Genomic DNA, 18,575 nt, shown 5'->3' on the forward strand with positions numbered 1-18,575 from the left:
AGAGGAGCTGTGAAGATGCAACAACAGTTACAAATTGCAAATAGGAATTTCTTAGAATTAACTCAATTACTTTGCACCTGAAGTGATACTTATGCAGATCAGGGTTCCCATGCTTATTGCAAACACACGTGCATGAAATACATTTTAAGACGACCACCACGAAGTCACATGAACGTAGCACATTGACTTTTAGCTTCATATTAATGTGTACACAATTTAAATGCAGCTCACAATACAATTAGCAATTAGACTATGGTCCATTTCAGGTTGTGTTAATGCGTGCTTCTTGACAGTAATTTAAATCATAAATGCTTTTAGGATGCATGGTGCCCTCCAATTAAATGTTTATCCACTTAAACAGTATTATCATCGTCATTATTATGTTCCCTGAACTCATTCAGACACAAAATGGCAATTTCATTCTAATTTTGAGATTATCAGAATAAAGTGAAAAAAAAATAATTTTGAAATTAAAACCATATTTTATTAATTGATGAGACTTTAATTTCAGAACTCTGAATCAAAACACTGTTTTTTTTTCTCTTTAAAAAACAAAGAATACATCTTTGAATGAGGTCGATCCACGAACATGTGTAGGTGGCATCTATTATAATCTCATTTAGGATAATGATCTCAACACATATTTAAGTGATATAATGACCAATTTGTGTAAAAACATTATCCTGTATTATGCAAGTTAAATAAATATATATTGCCCATTTCAACATTAGGTATGAAGTCCAGACTCACTGCTCCGAGGGAGAAGGTGGCAGCACCTTTAATGCTTTTGAGCCACGTGCGTTTCCTCTCTAATCTGTGCCCACCAGTTTGATGAAGACATTGTTTGTTGTGGTGGCCTGAGAAAGTCTTGCAGTGGATACAACCACTTCACACTTGACAGATCTGAGGAGCAGATCAAGTGGAGAATAAAAAGAAAATAACCATAATAAACTAGATAAGAATATTAATAAGGAAACTACTACTACTACTACAATGTGCAGCCAGTTCTATATTACACTTAAGAGCAGTAGATTTTTGTCCAAATACTTACTATGGAGATCCCCAACCTTCATACCTTATAAGACTCTTTCCAAAAAACAATTGCCTTCAGTGGTTGCCGTTCTTTACATACAGTACAGGTTTAGTCAATGATGGATGTCAATCTTTAGATAATTTACTGTAACTTTAAAAGTCACTCTATAATTTAGAAATTACTGAGATAAATACAAAAACTGTTAGCACGCCTAAAAGAGACCCTGTAGAGTACAGCCAACATCGCACACTACGCTGTAATGAGATGACAATTTATAATATAAATACTTGAGTCGAGTCAGCAAAGTATTTTCAATGAAATGTAGAAAAAGTGCTGCTTGACCAGTATGAACCAGTAGGTTTAGGCAGAGATTAAACTGTCAGGGTTAATGTCATTCATTCATTCTTGTGTGAAGACAAACATATAAAACGGTTTCTTCCTTTGAACTATACAGTTTAAACATTAAAATTTAGTTCCACCCACCCACCCATCCATCCATCGTCTACCGCTTATCCGGGGTCGGGTGGCGGGGGCAGCAGCTCCAGTAAGGAACCCCAAACTTTCCTTCTCCGGGCCACATCCTCCAGCTCCTGACTGGGGGATCCCGAGGCGTTCCCAGGCCAATGAGGAGATATAATCTCTCCACCTAGTCCTGGGTCTTCCCAGGGGTCTCCACCCAGCTGGATGTACCTAGAACACCTCCCCAGGGAGGCGCCCAGGTGGCATCCTTACTAGATGCCATCCCAAACTACCTCAACTGGCTCCTTTCAACGCAAAGGAGCAGTGGCTCTACTCAGTCTCTCACGGATGGCTGAGCTTCTCACCCTGTCTTAAGGGAGACGCCAGCCACCCACCTGAGGAAATCCATTTTGGCCACTTTTACCCGCAATCTCGTTCTTCCGGTCATGATCCAGCCTTCATGACCATAGGTGAGGGTAGGACCGAAGATCGACCGATAGATCGAGAGCTTCGCCTTCTCGCTCAGCTCTCTTTTCGTCACAACAGTGCAGTAAAGCGAATGCAATACCGCCCCCACTGCTCCGATTCTCTGGCCAAGCTCTTGCTCCATTGTCCCCTCACTCGCAAACAAAACCCAGAGGTACTTGAACTCCTTCACTTGGGTTAAGGGCTCATTCCCTACCCGGAGTAGGCAATCCACTGGTTTCCTGCTGAGAGCCCTTAGCTTAAATATCTACTACGCCTCGATATCCTGTCCATGAAAATCACAAACAGGATTGGTGATAAAGCGCAGCCCTACTGGAAACTAGTCCAATTTACTGCCGAGTATCCGGACACAACTCTCGCTTTAGGTGTACAGGGATTGGATAGCCCTCAGAAGTGACCCCCTCACCCATACTCCCGCAGCACCTCCCACAGTATCAACTGGTCATACACCTTCTCCAGATCCACAAAACACAGGTAGACTGGATGGGCGTACTCCCAGGCCCCCTCCAGGATCCTTGCGAGAGTGAAGAGTTGTTCCACGACCAGGACGGAATCCGCATTGTTCCTTGTTCGACTATTGGCTGAACCCTCCTTTCCAGCACCTTGGAGTAGACTTTACCAGGGGGGCTGAGAAGTGTGACCGCTGTAGTTGGCACACACTCTCTGGCCCCCTGTTTTGAACAGGGGAACCACCACCCCGGTCTGCCACCCCCTAGGCACTGTCCCAGACTTCCACGCAATGTTGACGAGGCATGTCAACTAAGACCGCCCCTCCACACCCAAAGCCTTCAGCATTTCTGGATGGATCTCGTCAACCCCTGCATCAGGGAAATTGACAATGATCCCCCATCAGCTTCCAGCTCTGCCATAGAGGGCGTGTTAGTCGGAGTCAGGAGTTCCTCAAAGTACTCCTTCGACCGCCCGATAACTTTCTCAGTCGAAGTCAGCAGGGTCCCAACCTTAAAGTACAATGCTTGGATGGTTCTCTGCTTCACCCTCCTGAGGTGCCGGACTGTTTTCCAGAAGGACCATGGTGCCTAACCCTTCTCTGAACTTCTCCCACACCCGCTGCTCAGTGGCGCTCAGCCGTGGACTTGTGAGTAACCCCAAATCCGCCCGACACCTCACACCTTGGGCAACTCCGGAGAAGAATAGAGTCCAACCCCTGTGACAGCGCACCAGACCCCAGTGGTTTTTCCTATGAGTGGTGGGACCACAGGATGGATGGGATGCACCACGTAGCTTCTTCGGGCTGTGCCCGACCGGGTCCGACCGGGATCCTTGGCAAACCCGGCCACCAGGCGCTCACTGTCGGGCCCTGCCTCTTGGCCTGGCTCCAGACGGGGCCCGGTTTTCCTCCGGGCAGGGTTTCTCGTTCTCTCCGTTTCATGAAACTTTAGCTCAATAATGTAAACACAGTGCATGTAAAAGTGGCAGTTATACAGAATGCTCTTATCACACATCAGATATTTATGAAACTGGTTAAAAAAAAAACAACACAACTACCAATCTGTCTGTAGGTTATGTAATGCGTATCTCAGTGTCTGGTGTTCTGTTGTATCTGCCTATTGTATTATGTCTATGGCCACACTAATCAGTGTAGTGGGAGGCAATTGCTATAAAACTTGTAGAGAAAAGATAGGTTGGGAAGTACAGAGCATTACTGTATCAGCACAGAAATGCTAATAACAATGAGGGATTGTCGGTTTCTTATCACTTACACATTTCTTATCTTCTCACTTAACATATTCCCATTGAAATTCCCTCTTTGTGAGAATCTATATTGGTCCATCTTTTTTATTATAAATAGTTTAAGTGTCCCTTTGGAATCAGATTTCTTTATTGTCCATTAGATTTGCATAAAATGGGATTTTGTCAGGAAAACAACACCAATTTACATAATAAATGTAACAATAAATGATATAGGACGCTAATGATTATCATACTAATGATCTCCCAGGCACTCATGATGTAGATTCAGTGCTTCTGAAACTTTGAGGATCTTCTACTAGACTGTGAGAATATTGTTTTCCTAAGTTTTTTAAGTTTTTTACTAAATTAAAGTGCATTGCTTTTAAAGTGTACTTTGTTTACAAGTCTTGACTGCTGGGTGAGTTTCATTGTAAGCCATCAGTTAGACTCATCCTGTGGACTGATTACAGTGGATGTGGCTAACACAGCTGTAGTCCCCTAGGTAATTAAGTCTTAATTTAAGGTTACAGCGTTTGTTGGAGCGGCAGCCTCATCGGGTGAAGACTCGGAGGACAAAGTGGGATTTTGCAACTTAATCTGCTTTTGTTTAGTGGTGTATACTCACCTGTTTCAACTACACCTCGGCAAATGAAAAAATAAAATAACTTCTTTATATGTTGCACTTATATTGGTTTGGCTTATTTGAATTCATATTCTATTGTTTCTCTGTGTTGCACTTTCATTTGGCTTATTTGAAGCTATTGTTCTGCACTTAATGTACTTGCTAGAATCTTGCTGTTCGGAGTTGTATCCTCATGATTGTTTGCACTTTTTGTAAGTCGCTTTGGACAAAAGCGTCAGCTAAATGAACTGTAATGTAATGTAAAGGGTATCTCTGGTGATGAAAGGCGGAACAGGTTCTAAAACTACACACAGAACCAACAAAGTTAATGAAAAAATAATTACATCTCAAAGAAGCATTCGCTCATCATTCAAGATAAATCAGTTTTCCACCATTCAATGTGAGAACATCCCATTAAACTAAAAATATAAGAAAATAACAAGGTGTTCACTTACACAGTTTATCCAGATTTATGACATTTATTACATTCTGATTTTTTCTCTCAACATTACAACACATAGGACACATTCAAGTTCGCCAAGTTCTCCAAAGGCTCGAGAACAAGCTGTTTGTCAAAGTCGAGAAATGTGTGTTCCACGTCAGTTCTGTGGGCTTCTTGGGTTACATCAGTGGTTTTCAACCTTTTTTGGGCTTCAAATAAAATGTAGGCTTCCTGTTTGTCTTCCCTGAATTCTAATGTTGATTATTATTCTGTTTGTATTATTCTAATTATTATTCTTAGTATTTATAATTACATATTGATTACCGGTATATTCATTTAGTATTTCAATTCTTAGATTTTTCTTATTATGCTGCTATATTATGTTATTATAAAAACTAATTTCAAAATAATAATAAATATTGTATTATTAAACAAATGTTTTGTTGTTTTTACCTTCAATTGCCCTGATACACCATGTACCCAGGGAGCAAACAAAGACATTTTATTCAGGAGTGCTAAACAAAAAACGGTAAGAAGATTCAAACTTTAATCTGTGACATAGACTTGCAGCCAATCAGAGACTGGTCAGACATTCAAACTGTAACCGGTGTTAAACACAGCAGCCTAGGAAATGTGAAACAATTTGCGCTCTTAAGTGATCCAACAATAAACGAGCACAAAGCACAAATAAACCAAACGCTTATGTTATTTATCTAATTTATGTGCACGTTTCCGTGTTTACGGCGTTGCTTTGCGCATTCACATTATTTCCGTTTCGCGAACAAACGAGATAGGAAAGGAGAGGCGAGAACTACAAAGCGCAAAAAAGTCAAAAATCCAACACATTAATTATAAATGGAGCGACGTCGACTCCAATGTTCAGAAACTCAGTCGAAAATATCCACGTTTTTTAAACACACAGCCTGAATCAGCAGCAGTGATGCTGATGTTAGCTCTGCTGGTGTTAGCTCTGCTATAACGTTAGCTCTGCAGGTGTTAGCGCTGCTGGTGTTAGCTCTGCTGGTGTTAGCTTTGCTGGTGTTAGCTCTGCTGATGTTAGCTCTGCTGATGTTAGCTCTGCTGGTGTTAGCTCTGCAGGTGTTAGCTCTGCTGGTGTTAGCTCTGCTGATGTTAGCTCTGCTGATGTTAGCTCTGCTGGTGTTAGCTCTGCAGGTATTAGCTCTGCTGATGTTAGCTCTGCTGCTACGAGCAGCCAGAGTGCAGCTCGTCTGCTGCTGGTCCAACTCCCGACCAGAGTGTTAGTGTTTTAACATGAATTCAGATTAGTTTTATTCATGGTGTATCTTTGGAATAACATTAATGCTTTCGAGCAGTGGCGGCTGAGGGGGTCGGAGCTTGTTTTTGTTTTTCAAGCAGCACTTTATCGCTCAGCAATATAAAAATAAAAGTCTAAAAACACACAATGTTAACTTTATTCAAACGCACTCGACTTGTCCTTTCAGCTTGTGCAGTTTGGCATGTTTTATGCTGTAATGCAGCTCGAGAGCCTTGTTCATGACCGCAAGCGCATCCACTGGCCTTTTACTACCACAAAGAAATAATCATTTGTCCATTTCTCCTGGAACATTCCGCATCCACCTTTCTCTTTGTTACACTCGCCATGCTGCGTTCGCTGATGTCAATGGCCGTCTCGTTTAATATTGAAGTTTTTGACATGACGTGACCACGTGATGACACATTCCGCTCGTGTTGTGTTCAAGGACCCTGACCTTGGCCAGGAAAAAGTCGCCGTACACACAAACGGCCCCCAAAAACGCCCCCCTTTCTAAAATATTGCTTCCAGCGCCCCCCCAAAGTCCTCTGAATGCCCCCTGGGGGGGGCGCTGCCGTCCCCGTTGAGAACCCTTGGGTTACATCATCGAAGGCGGGCAGGTGAAGACGGATCCTGAATTTAGATTCTGATTCTGGCAGTGGCGGAATTTCTACAAGTCTGTGTCCTGCTTTTGGGTCCTTCCCTTATTGCACCGCATCGTAACAGAGAGTGAGGGAGCGCTACGCCCACAACACAGACACACAGAGAGAGAGAGAAAAACAAGCAGGAGACACAGGGGAAAGGGAAAACACTAGAAAGCGGACCATGGTGTACCTGAATGAACAGAAGGTGACCACATTACAAGCAGATGAGTTTGCCCCACAAGAGCATCTTTGTGGGTAAACGTGAACCATCTACCCCTGATAACAATCTGCAAAATGCTGGCCCACAGTTCCAGCCACCCAAAAGGGCCCTCGAAGTCCAATGTTGGAAAGGCAACGTTATTGTCATAAAACTGGTCATGTGATTGCTGATTATTTTTCTTTAAAGCGTAAACAGCAGCCTTCACAAGCAAATCAAGCCAAGGGTGTTGGTTTGATCATAATAGAGAGTCCTTCTGCTCTCCCGGTAACCATTGACAAGTCTGAAGAACCTGATTAATGTTTTAAGCCTTTTATCTTTGATGGATTTGTGTCATTGACAGGATTTGCAGAATATCGGAAGCCAGTAGTGATACTGAGAGATATGGGTGGTTCTCAGTCTTTCATCCTCTCTGACCTCCTGCCTCTCAGCACAGAGACCAGCTGTAAAGCAAGTACAATAGTACATGGTATTGAGATGGGTTATGTGTCTGCCCCATTACATCGTGTACATGTCCAGTGAAAGTTAGTCACTGGGTTCTTTGATGTTGCTGCCTGTGATTCATTCCCTATTCAGTGGGTGGAGTTCATCATGGGGAATGATTTAGCGGGGGATAAAGTTCTGTCTCGTCCTGAAATGGTGGACACACCCGATACTAGTCCGAATGAGGTGTTAAGGAGGTACTTGTACCTGCTATTTCAGAGGATAAGATGCCCCTTGTTACTGCATTGGAGTCTGTACCTCCTGAGCAGGCCCTAACCAAGCCTACAGTGATTCTCCCACCGATGCCTCTGACACGTAAGTCCCTGATTGAAGCTCAGAAAACTGATGCTAGTCTCACTAAATGTTTTGGGGAAGTGAAAGGTTGCAGATAGGAAAAAGGCATATTCCTTCTATATAGAAGATGGAATGGATTTGCCGACCTATGTTGAGACAGGAGGCCACAAATGAAGATTGGGGTATAAAGTTGTTGTTCCATCCATGTACCGACAGAATGTGTTTCAGTTGGCACATGAACATCCATGGTCGGGCCATTTAGGAATCACTAAGACCTATGACCGTATCCTACAGCATTTCTTCTGGCCGGGTTTGAAGGCGAAGGTAGCAAAGTTTTGTAAAACCTGCGGGGGCTGCCAAATTGCGGGTAAGCCAAACCAAGTTGTACCACCTGTTCCTTTAAAGCCCATACCAGCAGTTGGTGAACCTTTTGACCGTTTGATTGCTGACTGTTGGGCCATTATCAAAATCAAAAACTGGTAATCAGTTCCTACTAACCCTGGTGTGTTCTGCAACCCGTTTTCCTGAGGCTATCCCTCTCCGCAGGTTCACTGCGAATGTTGTAATCAAGGCATTGCTGAAATTCTTTACATTTGGCCTCCCCAGAGTGATCCAAACGGATCACGGCACCAACTTTCAGTCAAAAGTGTTTAAACAAACCTTACAGTCCCTCGGTACTAAGCATGTCGTCTCCAGTACATACCACCCTCAATCGCTAGGCGCACTAGAGCGGACCCTCAAAGCAATGATGTGCAAATACTACCTTGAAACGGAGAAGGATTGGGACGAGGGTCTGCCGTTCTTATTGTTTGCCGCTCGTGAAGCAAAGCGAGAGTAATTGGCTTCAGTCCAGCAGAACTGGTGTTTGGCCATAGTGTACGTGGTCCATTAAAAGTGCTTAAAGAGACGATGAGAAAATATAGGTTGGGAAGTATAGAGTATTACTATATCAGCACAGGCTAATAACAATCATGAGGGATTGTCCGTTTCTTATCACTTACATATTTTCTCATCTTCCCAGTTAACATATTCCCATTGAAATTCCTTCTTTGCGAGAATCTTTATTGGTCCATCTTTTTTTTATTATAAATAGTTTAAGTGTCCCTTTTAGTATCAGAATCGTATTACTTTATTGTCCATCAGATTTGCATAAAGTGGGATTTTTTTTCAGGAAAATAAAAACACTAACAATTTACATAAAAGATAATATAGGTCGCTAATGATTATCATAATGATCTCCCAGGCAATCATCATAATGTAGAATTAGTCAAAACTTTATTTTTGATGAGAGAATTTGGTAACAGTTTTCAATCGACAATAATGTCAGTAGTGATCAAAAATGACCATTTAAAGAAAGTTTTACATGCAGAAATTGACACTTAAGACCAACTTTATAATCATTATGCTAAATCAAACCTTTCTGGCACTGTTTAAGGAGGGATGTTAAGGGATTCATGTTATATTATATGCACTATTTATGCACCAAAAACTAAAATATATACTATTCTGTAATTTAACTGGCAGAGAACAAACAAGCTGTTCCTCAAATATTTGTAAGGGCAGAAAAGTGTCAATTGTCACATTTTGTTCATGAAACAACATTTCTCAAATACAAAAACCCTTAATGCAGCAACTTCATATTTATGTTGTAGGATATAGATGATTTTTGATGAGAGAATTTGGTCACAGTTTACAATAGACAATAATGACAGTATTGATCAAAAATTACCATTTAAAAAAGTATTGCATGCAGAAATTCAGACACTTTGCACTATGAGACCAACTTTGTATAATATAAAGAAAGTTTTGTATGATTACAAACAATATGCTAAATCAAACTTTTCTGGCACTGTGTTTAAAGAGGGATGTTCAGAGATTAATTGGATACTATATGCACTGTGTATGCACACAAAAAATATACTATTCTGTAATTTAACTGTCAGAGAACAAACAAGCTGTTCCTCAAATATTTGTACGGGAAGAAACGTTCTAATTATCACATTTTGTTCATGAAACAACATTGCTTAATAAAAACAATTCAATGCAGCAGCTTTACATTTGTTATTTATATTGTAGGATATATAGTATGATATAAAACATTTCCACCATAGTTAACTCAATCAGGCTGAATAAATCACAGATCACATGCAGTAGTTTCTTTCCACTATAGTATCACATAGAACAAACAGTTCTTCCCTTTCTCACTGTTGTTAATATGAAGCTTAATTTGGCCAGCAGCTGAGGAGCTCACACCTTCTGATATTCAGATGGCCACACTATTTTCTACTTCCGCTGGATCCAAATATGTGTATGGGACCTCCAGCTTCCTGTTTCTGGCTTTGATGACTGCTTTTAACACGTCAAGCTCTCCTTGGAAATCCTTTATCAGCTCACAGGGAGTTTCCTCGCTGAAATGTTCCTCTGGATACTGACCGATAGTGATCTGATGACATCAATGACACATAAAAAAAGATATATTTAAAAGCAGTTTTAAAACAGACTATTGCCAAAGTAATGTACAGTTCTAGTGATCAGGATTTTTTTCTTCGGTGGTTCAAAGAGGGTATTCTTAATGTGATGAAAACTACCATACACAACTTGAACATACATTAGATTTATGTAATTCTTCATGAAGTCACTTACGAAGTCAGATGACTGCCGGCTGAGTAGCCACACGAGGGACATTATCTGAACTGTTGTGCTGACGTCGGGGCAACGTCTGCAGCATCGTGGCCTCGTTTGCACTCCCCTTTGTGGTCGGTGGAGGAAGTTGCAGGGACATGGGAGAGTTGGGCATCCAGCCACCGTAGTCATACTGCGATAAATGAATGATTGACAGAACTGATTAATACTTTTTAAAGCCACACCATGTCAGTCTTTTGATCAGTCAGTCACTTTGGTCTACACTGAAATATTTCCACAACTTTTGAGTGTATTGCCATAAAATCTGGACATTCATGGTCCCCAGAGGAAGAATTCTAATCCATAACATTCTTGGTTTTCTGAGAAATGTCTCGACAACCTTCTGTTAGATTGTCATTAAATTTGGCTCAGACATTCATGTTGCCCTTAGGATAAACTCTGATAACTTTGGTGATCCTCTGATTTTTCATCCGGCGCAATCATCAGATTACATTGTTTATTTGGTTTATGACCACATACCTGCAAATCCAAGGACATTCCCATCAACTTTAGCTGTACTTTGTGCTTCATAACAAATGTTTGCATGTTAAACAAAATAACTACTATATATCTGATCATGCAAGTAAATGAGAAGGCTTCACCTGTCCAGTGTTCACAGCTGAGTGCTGTCCTGAGCAAGTGAAGATCACCATGGTGACAAACTTGACCAACTCAGCCACAGTGGAAAATCTCTGTGGAATTCCTGAGAATGAGGAAATAAAGAGCATTCATTTAAGAAATCTAGATGAGTAAATCAAAGTTTGTTTAATGATATTATGAGTGTACAGAAATGTGAAAATATATCACAATTAAAATGTAACTTTTCTTTAAAGCCCACCTGTGCTTTCTTGGGAAAGGAATCCATGTTCAAAAATGTCCGAAATCCACTTCTGCAGTTCGGGGTCTTGCTTGACCTCGTCGTCATTCTTGTAGTAGAACTTGAGCAATCCCTGCACAAACCTTTTTAGAAAACATTGTGTAAAACATTAGTTGTATTATACTTTATATACACAGTGCAGACACACTTTTGTAAAAAATAAATATAATGACCATTTCTTTAGAATGATGAATTCAGTATTTTTAAGAATTTGGTGCGATATTTGACACCATGGATCGAACAACTTAAAAAAATAAAAGGTATAGTTTGACATTTTCGGATACATGCTTATGGGCTCTGTTGTCGAGCGTTAGATGACAAGATCGATACTCTCATATTCCTGCATTAAGTAGCATGAAGCTACAGCTGGGCGGCAATTAGCTTAGCATAAAGACTGGAAGCAGGGGGGAAACAGTTTGACTGGCTTGCTTCAAAGTCCAAATGCTAACCAGCAGCTTTAATGTTTACTAATTAACCCACAGTACCGCTTTAAAGCCATACACTAAAATCAATGTAAAAATGATTATTTATGGTCTCATGTGGAGTTACATGCTACAACTATTAATGCTCCTGTCAACTATAGTTAGACACAACTCGAGGATTAAATAAACTCTGTTAATTAAGGAGCTTTAGAGATGTTTGTAGGCGTATTTTGAAGATTAGACAGATCTTCCAGTCTTTATGCTGACCCTTAGATAATCGCCTCTTGGTGGTAGCGTCGCACAAACATGAGTGTATCGATCTTTTCATCTAACTCTTGACAAGAATGTGAATTATCTATCTTCATTTTATTTAAACCCATCAGTGATGTCAAAGTTTTGACTTTTTCGAGATCAGTTGTGGCAAATCAAACCTTTGCTCCACAGAAAAAGAGTTTAGTAACAAAATTGCTAATGACGCTAAATATCATGCTAGGCTCTCATTGCGAAGTAGGATGATCATTTACCAGAGCAAGAAGCACAATTTGGAGAAGAAATCAAGGGAATAAAATTGACTCCCAATTGTACATTTGTATTCTCAGGTTGCTTTCCTGCAAGGACTGCTGCTCCCTGCTGGAACAACCTGATTAACACAGATCAGTAGCTTTGGTGCTGGTCAGCTGATCTGCCCCACCCTCATTAGTCATCTGTGATTCTGTTGTTTTGTTGGTTTCTTGCAAAACAATTACATTGGTTATGTTTAACACCACCTTTTTCCCTGTAAGTGGATATGGAAAACGAATATTGTACTGAAATCTCTGATGTCAACACTAACCCCCGGCTGACACTGAAAGGCAGCAAACATACATAATTTTGCACCAATATCATATGAATTCTAAACATAAAAGAAATGCCTGTACTACCTAAAGATGATATCCCAAAAGCTTGAGTGCATCATCCCTGTAGTAGAAGTTTGGCACATCCTCCATCCCACGCTCAGCAATGTCTTCTGGTATGCAGAGGGAGGTGTAGGTCAATGCGGACAGTGATCTCTTCAGGATCGTGAACATAGTCTCGCCACCAGAAGCTGAATACTAGGGAACAGTCAAATATGTAAGGAACATAGTTAGTTAAATACTGTGCAAAAAAGTATTAGTGTAGGTAATGGTCTACTGAGCGTGTTGGTCTTTTCGTACCTGTGTCAAAACTCCAGTCTCCGATATAAGAAGAAGTCGAGCTAAGAAGTTGATCTGCAGAGTGTAGCGAGTGTGAGGTATGAGGAGCTGAGGGAGACAGGGAACTCTGTTAGTAACACTAGTACATGTTAACAAAGTTAGAAATCTTGTCACTTCACATTCAGCAGAGCAGAATACTTTCAAATGTATACACACTAAAACATTGTTATTCAGCTGTTACCTTGTACAGTGGATGCACCATGGGCACGTTGCGCAGCAGTGACACGGCAAAAGCTTCAGCCAGCAGATGAGTGCGCAGCAGGTGAACATTGAGTTGATACTCGTTGACCACTGCACTTCTCACAAAGATCTTGGCCATCAACCAGTCGTACTCCGAATCAGTAGGTAAGAAGATGGGATTGTCTTCTGCTGGAGTCTGCTTCAGCTGCAGGAGAAGGAAGGTTTGTGTGGTTCTTTTAATCCATTCGATCCATTACCAGAACTGGTCAATCATTTTCTGTGATTGTTCCATGTTTACTATAGGTTTTATATGATTTTCAGTTTGATGCTCTGTGGATGCTTTAATGAAACTATGAATTTCCCCTTAAGTCCCAGGTCAGAACAGCTGCCCTACTTTATCAGTCTTACACACATCAATGCTTGTACATCTAATTGTTGGACAATGTTTTCAACAAAGGGAAAATTGAAGGCAGGCCGGCAATTGCAATGAAAGTGCTTTAAGTATTGCCTTTTTTTTTTTTTTTATTCGCTTTCTTCATGTTTGCACTCTTACTAGTGTCATTTTACTAAAGGTTAAGGACTCAGCAAAAAATATTTCTGTTGTATTGTATGTCTCTCTGTCCTGTAAGAGTGATTACTTACATCTGATTTGTTCGCTATATTTGAGTGCTAATCTCACCTGAATAGCAACTGGCATCATCTTGTCGTCAGGTGTTTTGTGGAGCAGGACAAGAGGAGCTGTCAAGTACTGCTGCTTGCCATTGATGGTGTTTGCTTTCAGTCCATCCAGATACTTGTAGTCACACAGGAATATGTTGCCTTTCTGTTTTAAATTTGAGTGAGGGTGAGAAATTATTTGATTTGCATGCATACAGAAGGGATGTGACACACTAAGTGCAACATGCAATTCATGCATCCAAATTCAAGAGGTCATGGTGCAAAAACATGACTCGTAAGATCAATCACCTTCATTTCCTCTTTCAAGCTACACTGACCACGGATGAAGAGCATTTCATCAGTGACAGGAAAGTTTTGGGGCAGAGCTGAACACTTGTCGGATCGTCATGGGGTTAACACCATTTAGAAACTGGTAGCCAAAGAAATCATCGTCCTTCCAATGATTCCTCGACATATTCTGGAAAAAGAGAGTTGAACTTTATTGAGTTTCAAACTTTGGGATGGATAATATTTACTCTACCACTGTTATCATCTTAACTGTATCCATTTCAATACAGTTACTAGTTTTCTTATAAGTAATGATTAAAATGACGAAACATCAAGGCTACATGTTTAGATACATTTTAATGGATTATCAGAGGAATAATGGTGTTTTAATGTAGGATTAAAATTGAATATCTCAATGAATACAGTGGAATCTACAATTATGCATACAGTATCTAATATTTCATTAAACTACCATGATCGTACCAGATATGGGAGTTCGCTTGCAACAGAACACCCGATCGATGTCCTCGATATTAGTCCAGTTCTCCTTCGAATCAGCGAGTCCCTTCAGGTTCAACTCAACCAGCCTAGAAAATAAAAGCAAACAGTTACTTTATTATGATGCCTTAAAATAACTTGAAGCAGGTAAATGGTTATATAGATAAATAAATAAATAAATATTGGACAAAATGTAAGGACCTTACCCAGAGAGTGCAGTGAATCCAAACTCTGTGGTCTTGGTGAAGGACAAGCGGACCTCACAAGGCAGAGAAAGAGGATCATCTGCCTTCATGATGTGGGGTAAACCCTCTACATACACATCCCAGCTAATAGAGAAGAGCAGAGAGGTGAGGAACTTTGGACAGTCTAGATACCAGTGTATCTGCAGTTTTAATTCAAAGTATACAAGCAAAATATACTTAATAATATTCAATATCACAACACATGTTAAAGTATATTACATTTGAATAAACCTTTGCAAGTGTAAGCATGTCATGTGGTGGTAATATATCAGGTTTGGATGCATGTTAGTTTCAGGTGCACGGAGTTACAACGTGTATAAGCTCTGAGCGCTCACCGATAGTCTTCCTCTCGCTGATTCAGCTCCTGCTCCCGACTGTACCTGCCAAGATGATGTTTGTCTTCAAAGACTCTCAGAGCTTAGAGAAAGAAACATAACAATGTTAAAACAATTTGTTACATACAGTATGTTGGCATGAATGTGCTCCGGCTTCCTTTTAGTCGAGCGTGCAGAACTTATGTTGTGTGGACAGTGAACATTGTACAGGAGTGTCGGACAAGATAATTATTAATAACCTGTTCCTTCTCTGAAGCGATGCACCTCACTGTCTGTGTTCCAGCGGTAGATGGGAAAGTTGTAGGTGTGTCCCTCGGGGGATTTCACTTCTACCTTTGCAGGGAACCAATTATCTTCAGGGAACAGTAGGAGAGGCTTTTTGTCTAGTTCTATCAGAATCAGCTTTCCAATGGAGAGAGGGCAGGACACGGTAAAACTGGACACCTGGAGTAACGACACAAATAGTTTGAAAACAATTGTACATGACATGTATTTAACTGACGCAAATTTAAAGTCAACCATGTGGATACAACCCAAAAAAACTGCAATAATAATAATATTATATGGAGTCTGAGTTAGCATCAGCTTCAATGTTCCTATATAATCTATAAACTACAGGCAAAGTTGAGCCAGTGTTTTGTACATTTAGAGGGATATTTCACACTTACTTGTCCAGCGATGAAGGCTATTGGTCCGCTGAAGCCAAAAAGCCACGTGCGTTCACTCTCTCCATCTGTGCCCACCAGCTTAATGGAGATGTTGTTAAGTGTTGCGGCATTGGTGATATTGCCGGTGGTTACAGTCACTGTATAATCCACCATTTTCACTCTGAAAAAGCAGAAGAATCCTAGTAAGGAGAAAGCAATAATAACAGCACTGATTGGGTTATCTATAACTAGTGCAAGCATTTATTTATTTTTAGATACTAGTATCACAATGAAAAAGGTATTTTCAAAATATATTACAACAAATCACTTTAAATGTTTCTTTGAAATTTCATATGCATCACTCTTACCTGTTACCTCTTACCAAGCAGTTCCTTTCACAAACTGCCAGCACACAGCACTGACTCTTCTTTTTATACAGAGTTTTGGGTCAGAGACAATGGTAACGAGAATCTGTATGAAAGGCGGAACATTCATGAACAGGTTTTACTGGGAGTTAATGCAAAATAATTACTTTTCAAAGAAGCATTAGCTCATCAATCAAGATGAACCAGTTTTTCCACCATTCAATGTGAGATCATCCCATTATACTAAAATTATAAGAAAACAACCGTGTTCACTTAATTTATTCAGATTTAATAGTTTTATTATAAACAACTGTAACATGATGTTAGAACTCAGTAAAGGTGAGGACCCAAATGCAGAACGCAAGACGATGTTAACAAAGAGAGCTTTATTTAGCAAAGCTTATCAATTAACAACTATACACTTGATTAATCTTACAAGTCCAAAAACACAAACCAGGCAAGACACAACTTAGCATGGGGAAGCACAAGGACCCATGGGTGAAACATGAATGACGATCCGACAAGGCACACTGGGACAGACAGGGATATATACACACTAAACAAGGGAACGAGACACAGCTGGGGGAGAAATGCAAAAACACAAGGGCAGGGTGAATGAGCACAGCAGAAACAAATTAACAATCACAGAGTTAGGGAAAAACACAGTCGTGACACATTTTTTATGACATGGCAAATATATACAGACAACTCAATGAGAAATAAGACATCATCTGGCTCAGAACAGACAGGCTGACACACATCAAGATATTTATTTTGGTCACAAACAGCTCAATTTATTAGTCCAAAGCCACTAAAACACAAAAGCAGTTGTTACAGAAAATATTGATTCAATCACTCTTGTTTTTAGACAGAAAATAAAATATTTGATGATGAAATCAAACTGGGTTAAGAAGGTCGTTTCAGTTCAGATTAATACATTCAAACAGTTTAATTAGAATGTGTAAACATTTTTGTTTCTTTGCTTTAATATCAGCTCAAAATGTAATATACAATCTTTCCACTGGTGCCTTTAGTGAGTGTGAAGCTGAGGTACGAGGTCAGATCTGAGGGGAGGGGACAGTCAGCAGTCCAGTAGGCTTCAGCTTGTTGATCCCTCCATCCAGGATACAAACTTGTGGGAAATGTACCTTAACCAGGTGTGTTGCAAGTTCTTATCACCTCACATAACTCCAACATCATTTCCTTGTTTAATGTAAAAAAAAAAAAAAATCCACAATCTTCACATCTTTACACAATAACAACCTTGATGCAGAATGTGTCTTACATCACATGATTTAGAAACCTCGCACCCATTCAGATTTTAGCATTGCACACGACGGAAAAAGCGATGTTCGTCAGCATGAAAAATTGTCCAAGCACAAGCACAAGCACGCCCAAGAGGCACAAAACATACACTGTCAATGACTTCATTTGTGACAAGAACTGTTTCAGAGGCAGACCAAGTGACCAAAGCTGAGTGAAAGATGTCAATACTTTGCGCCAAAAATAATGTAGCCTTCAGCTAACCCGTCCCTTATGTGTTTACATTTACATTATATGGGTTGGGGTTGGTGGCTCAGAGCTGTTAAGGTATGGGCGGATGTCCATTATTTTGAAATTCCAATGTTGACAGGTATGACACACCTACACACACACACACACACACACACGCACACTCACTCACACACACACGCACACTCACTCACACACACACATACACACACACACACACACACACACACACACACACACACCAGTTACAAATTGCAAATAGGAATTTCTTAGAATTAACTCAATTACTTTGCACCTGAAGTGGTACTTATGCAGATCAGGGTTCCCATGCTTATTGCAAACACAAGTGCATGAAATTAATTTTAAGACGACCACCACAAAGTCACATGAACGTAGCACATTGACTTTTATCTCATTTTCATATTAATGTCTACAAATTTTAAATACAGCTCACAATACAATTAGGAATTAGACTATGGTCCATTTCAGATTGTGTTAATGCGTGCTTCTTGACAGTAATTTAAATCATAAATGCTTTTAGGATGCATGGTGCCCTCCAATTAAATGTTTATCCACTTAAACAGTAACACTTTCAGAGTATTATCATTGTCATAATTATGTTCCCTGAACTCTTCTAATTTTGAGATTAATATCAGAATAAAGAGGGAAGAAAATATGATTTTGAAATTAAAACCAGATTTTTTTAATGTATTAATTAGAGACTTTAATCTCAGAGCTCTGAATCAAAACACTGTACTGAATAAAAAAAAAATCTTTTGCTCTTTAAAAAACAACAACAAAGATACTTGTGAAAAAAATAATATGTTTTTAAATGAGGTCGATCCACGAACATGTGCAGGTAGCATCTATTATAATCTCATTTAGGATAATGATCTCAACACAGTGATATAATGACCAATTTGTGTAAAAACATTATCCTGTATTATGCAAGTTAAAGAAATATATATTGCCCATTTCAACATTAGGTAT

At 40.0% G+C, this 18,575-nt stretch overlaps 1 protein-coding gene across 1 annotated transcript; it reads right to left on the reverse strand.

The window, feature by feature from the left end:
- Positions 1-8,898: 8,898 nt before the first annotated feature.
- On the reverse strand, positions 8,899-16,664 carry LOC115009844 (arachidonate 12-lipoxygenase, 12R-type-like). Its single transcript, XM_029434112.1, is given in 20 exon segments — positions 8,899-10,088; positions 10,289-10,357; positions 10,359-10,460; positions 10,930-11,030; positions 11,166-11,287; positions 12,547-12,563; positions 12,565-12,717; positions 12,820-12,906; positions 13,040-13,243; positions 13,718-13,861; positions 14,005-14,091; positions 14,093-14,158; positions 14,160-14,173; positions 14,467-14,570; positions 14,688-14,810; positions 15,062-15,143; positions 15,301-15,505; positions 15,730-15,889; positions 16,077-16,179; positions 16,528-16,664. Coding segments are annotated over 18 exon segments (2,013 nt in total). The 5' UTR covers positions 15,883-15,889; positions 16,077-16,179; positions 16,528-16,664; the 3' UTR covers positions 8,899-9,908.
- Between the last annotated feature and the right edge of the window lie 1,911 nt (positions 16,665-18,575).

This window comes from Cottoperca gobio, chromosome 1 (genome assembly GCF_900634415.1).
Source record: "Cottoperca gobio chromosome 1, fCotGob3.1, whole genome shotgun sequence".
NCBI lineage: Eukaryota > Metazoa > Chordata > Actinopteri > Perciformes > Bovichtidae > Cottoperca > Cottoperca gobio.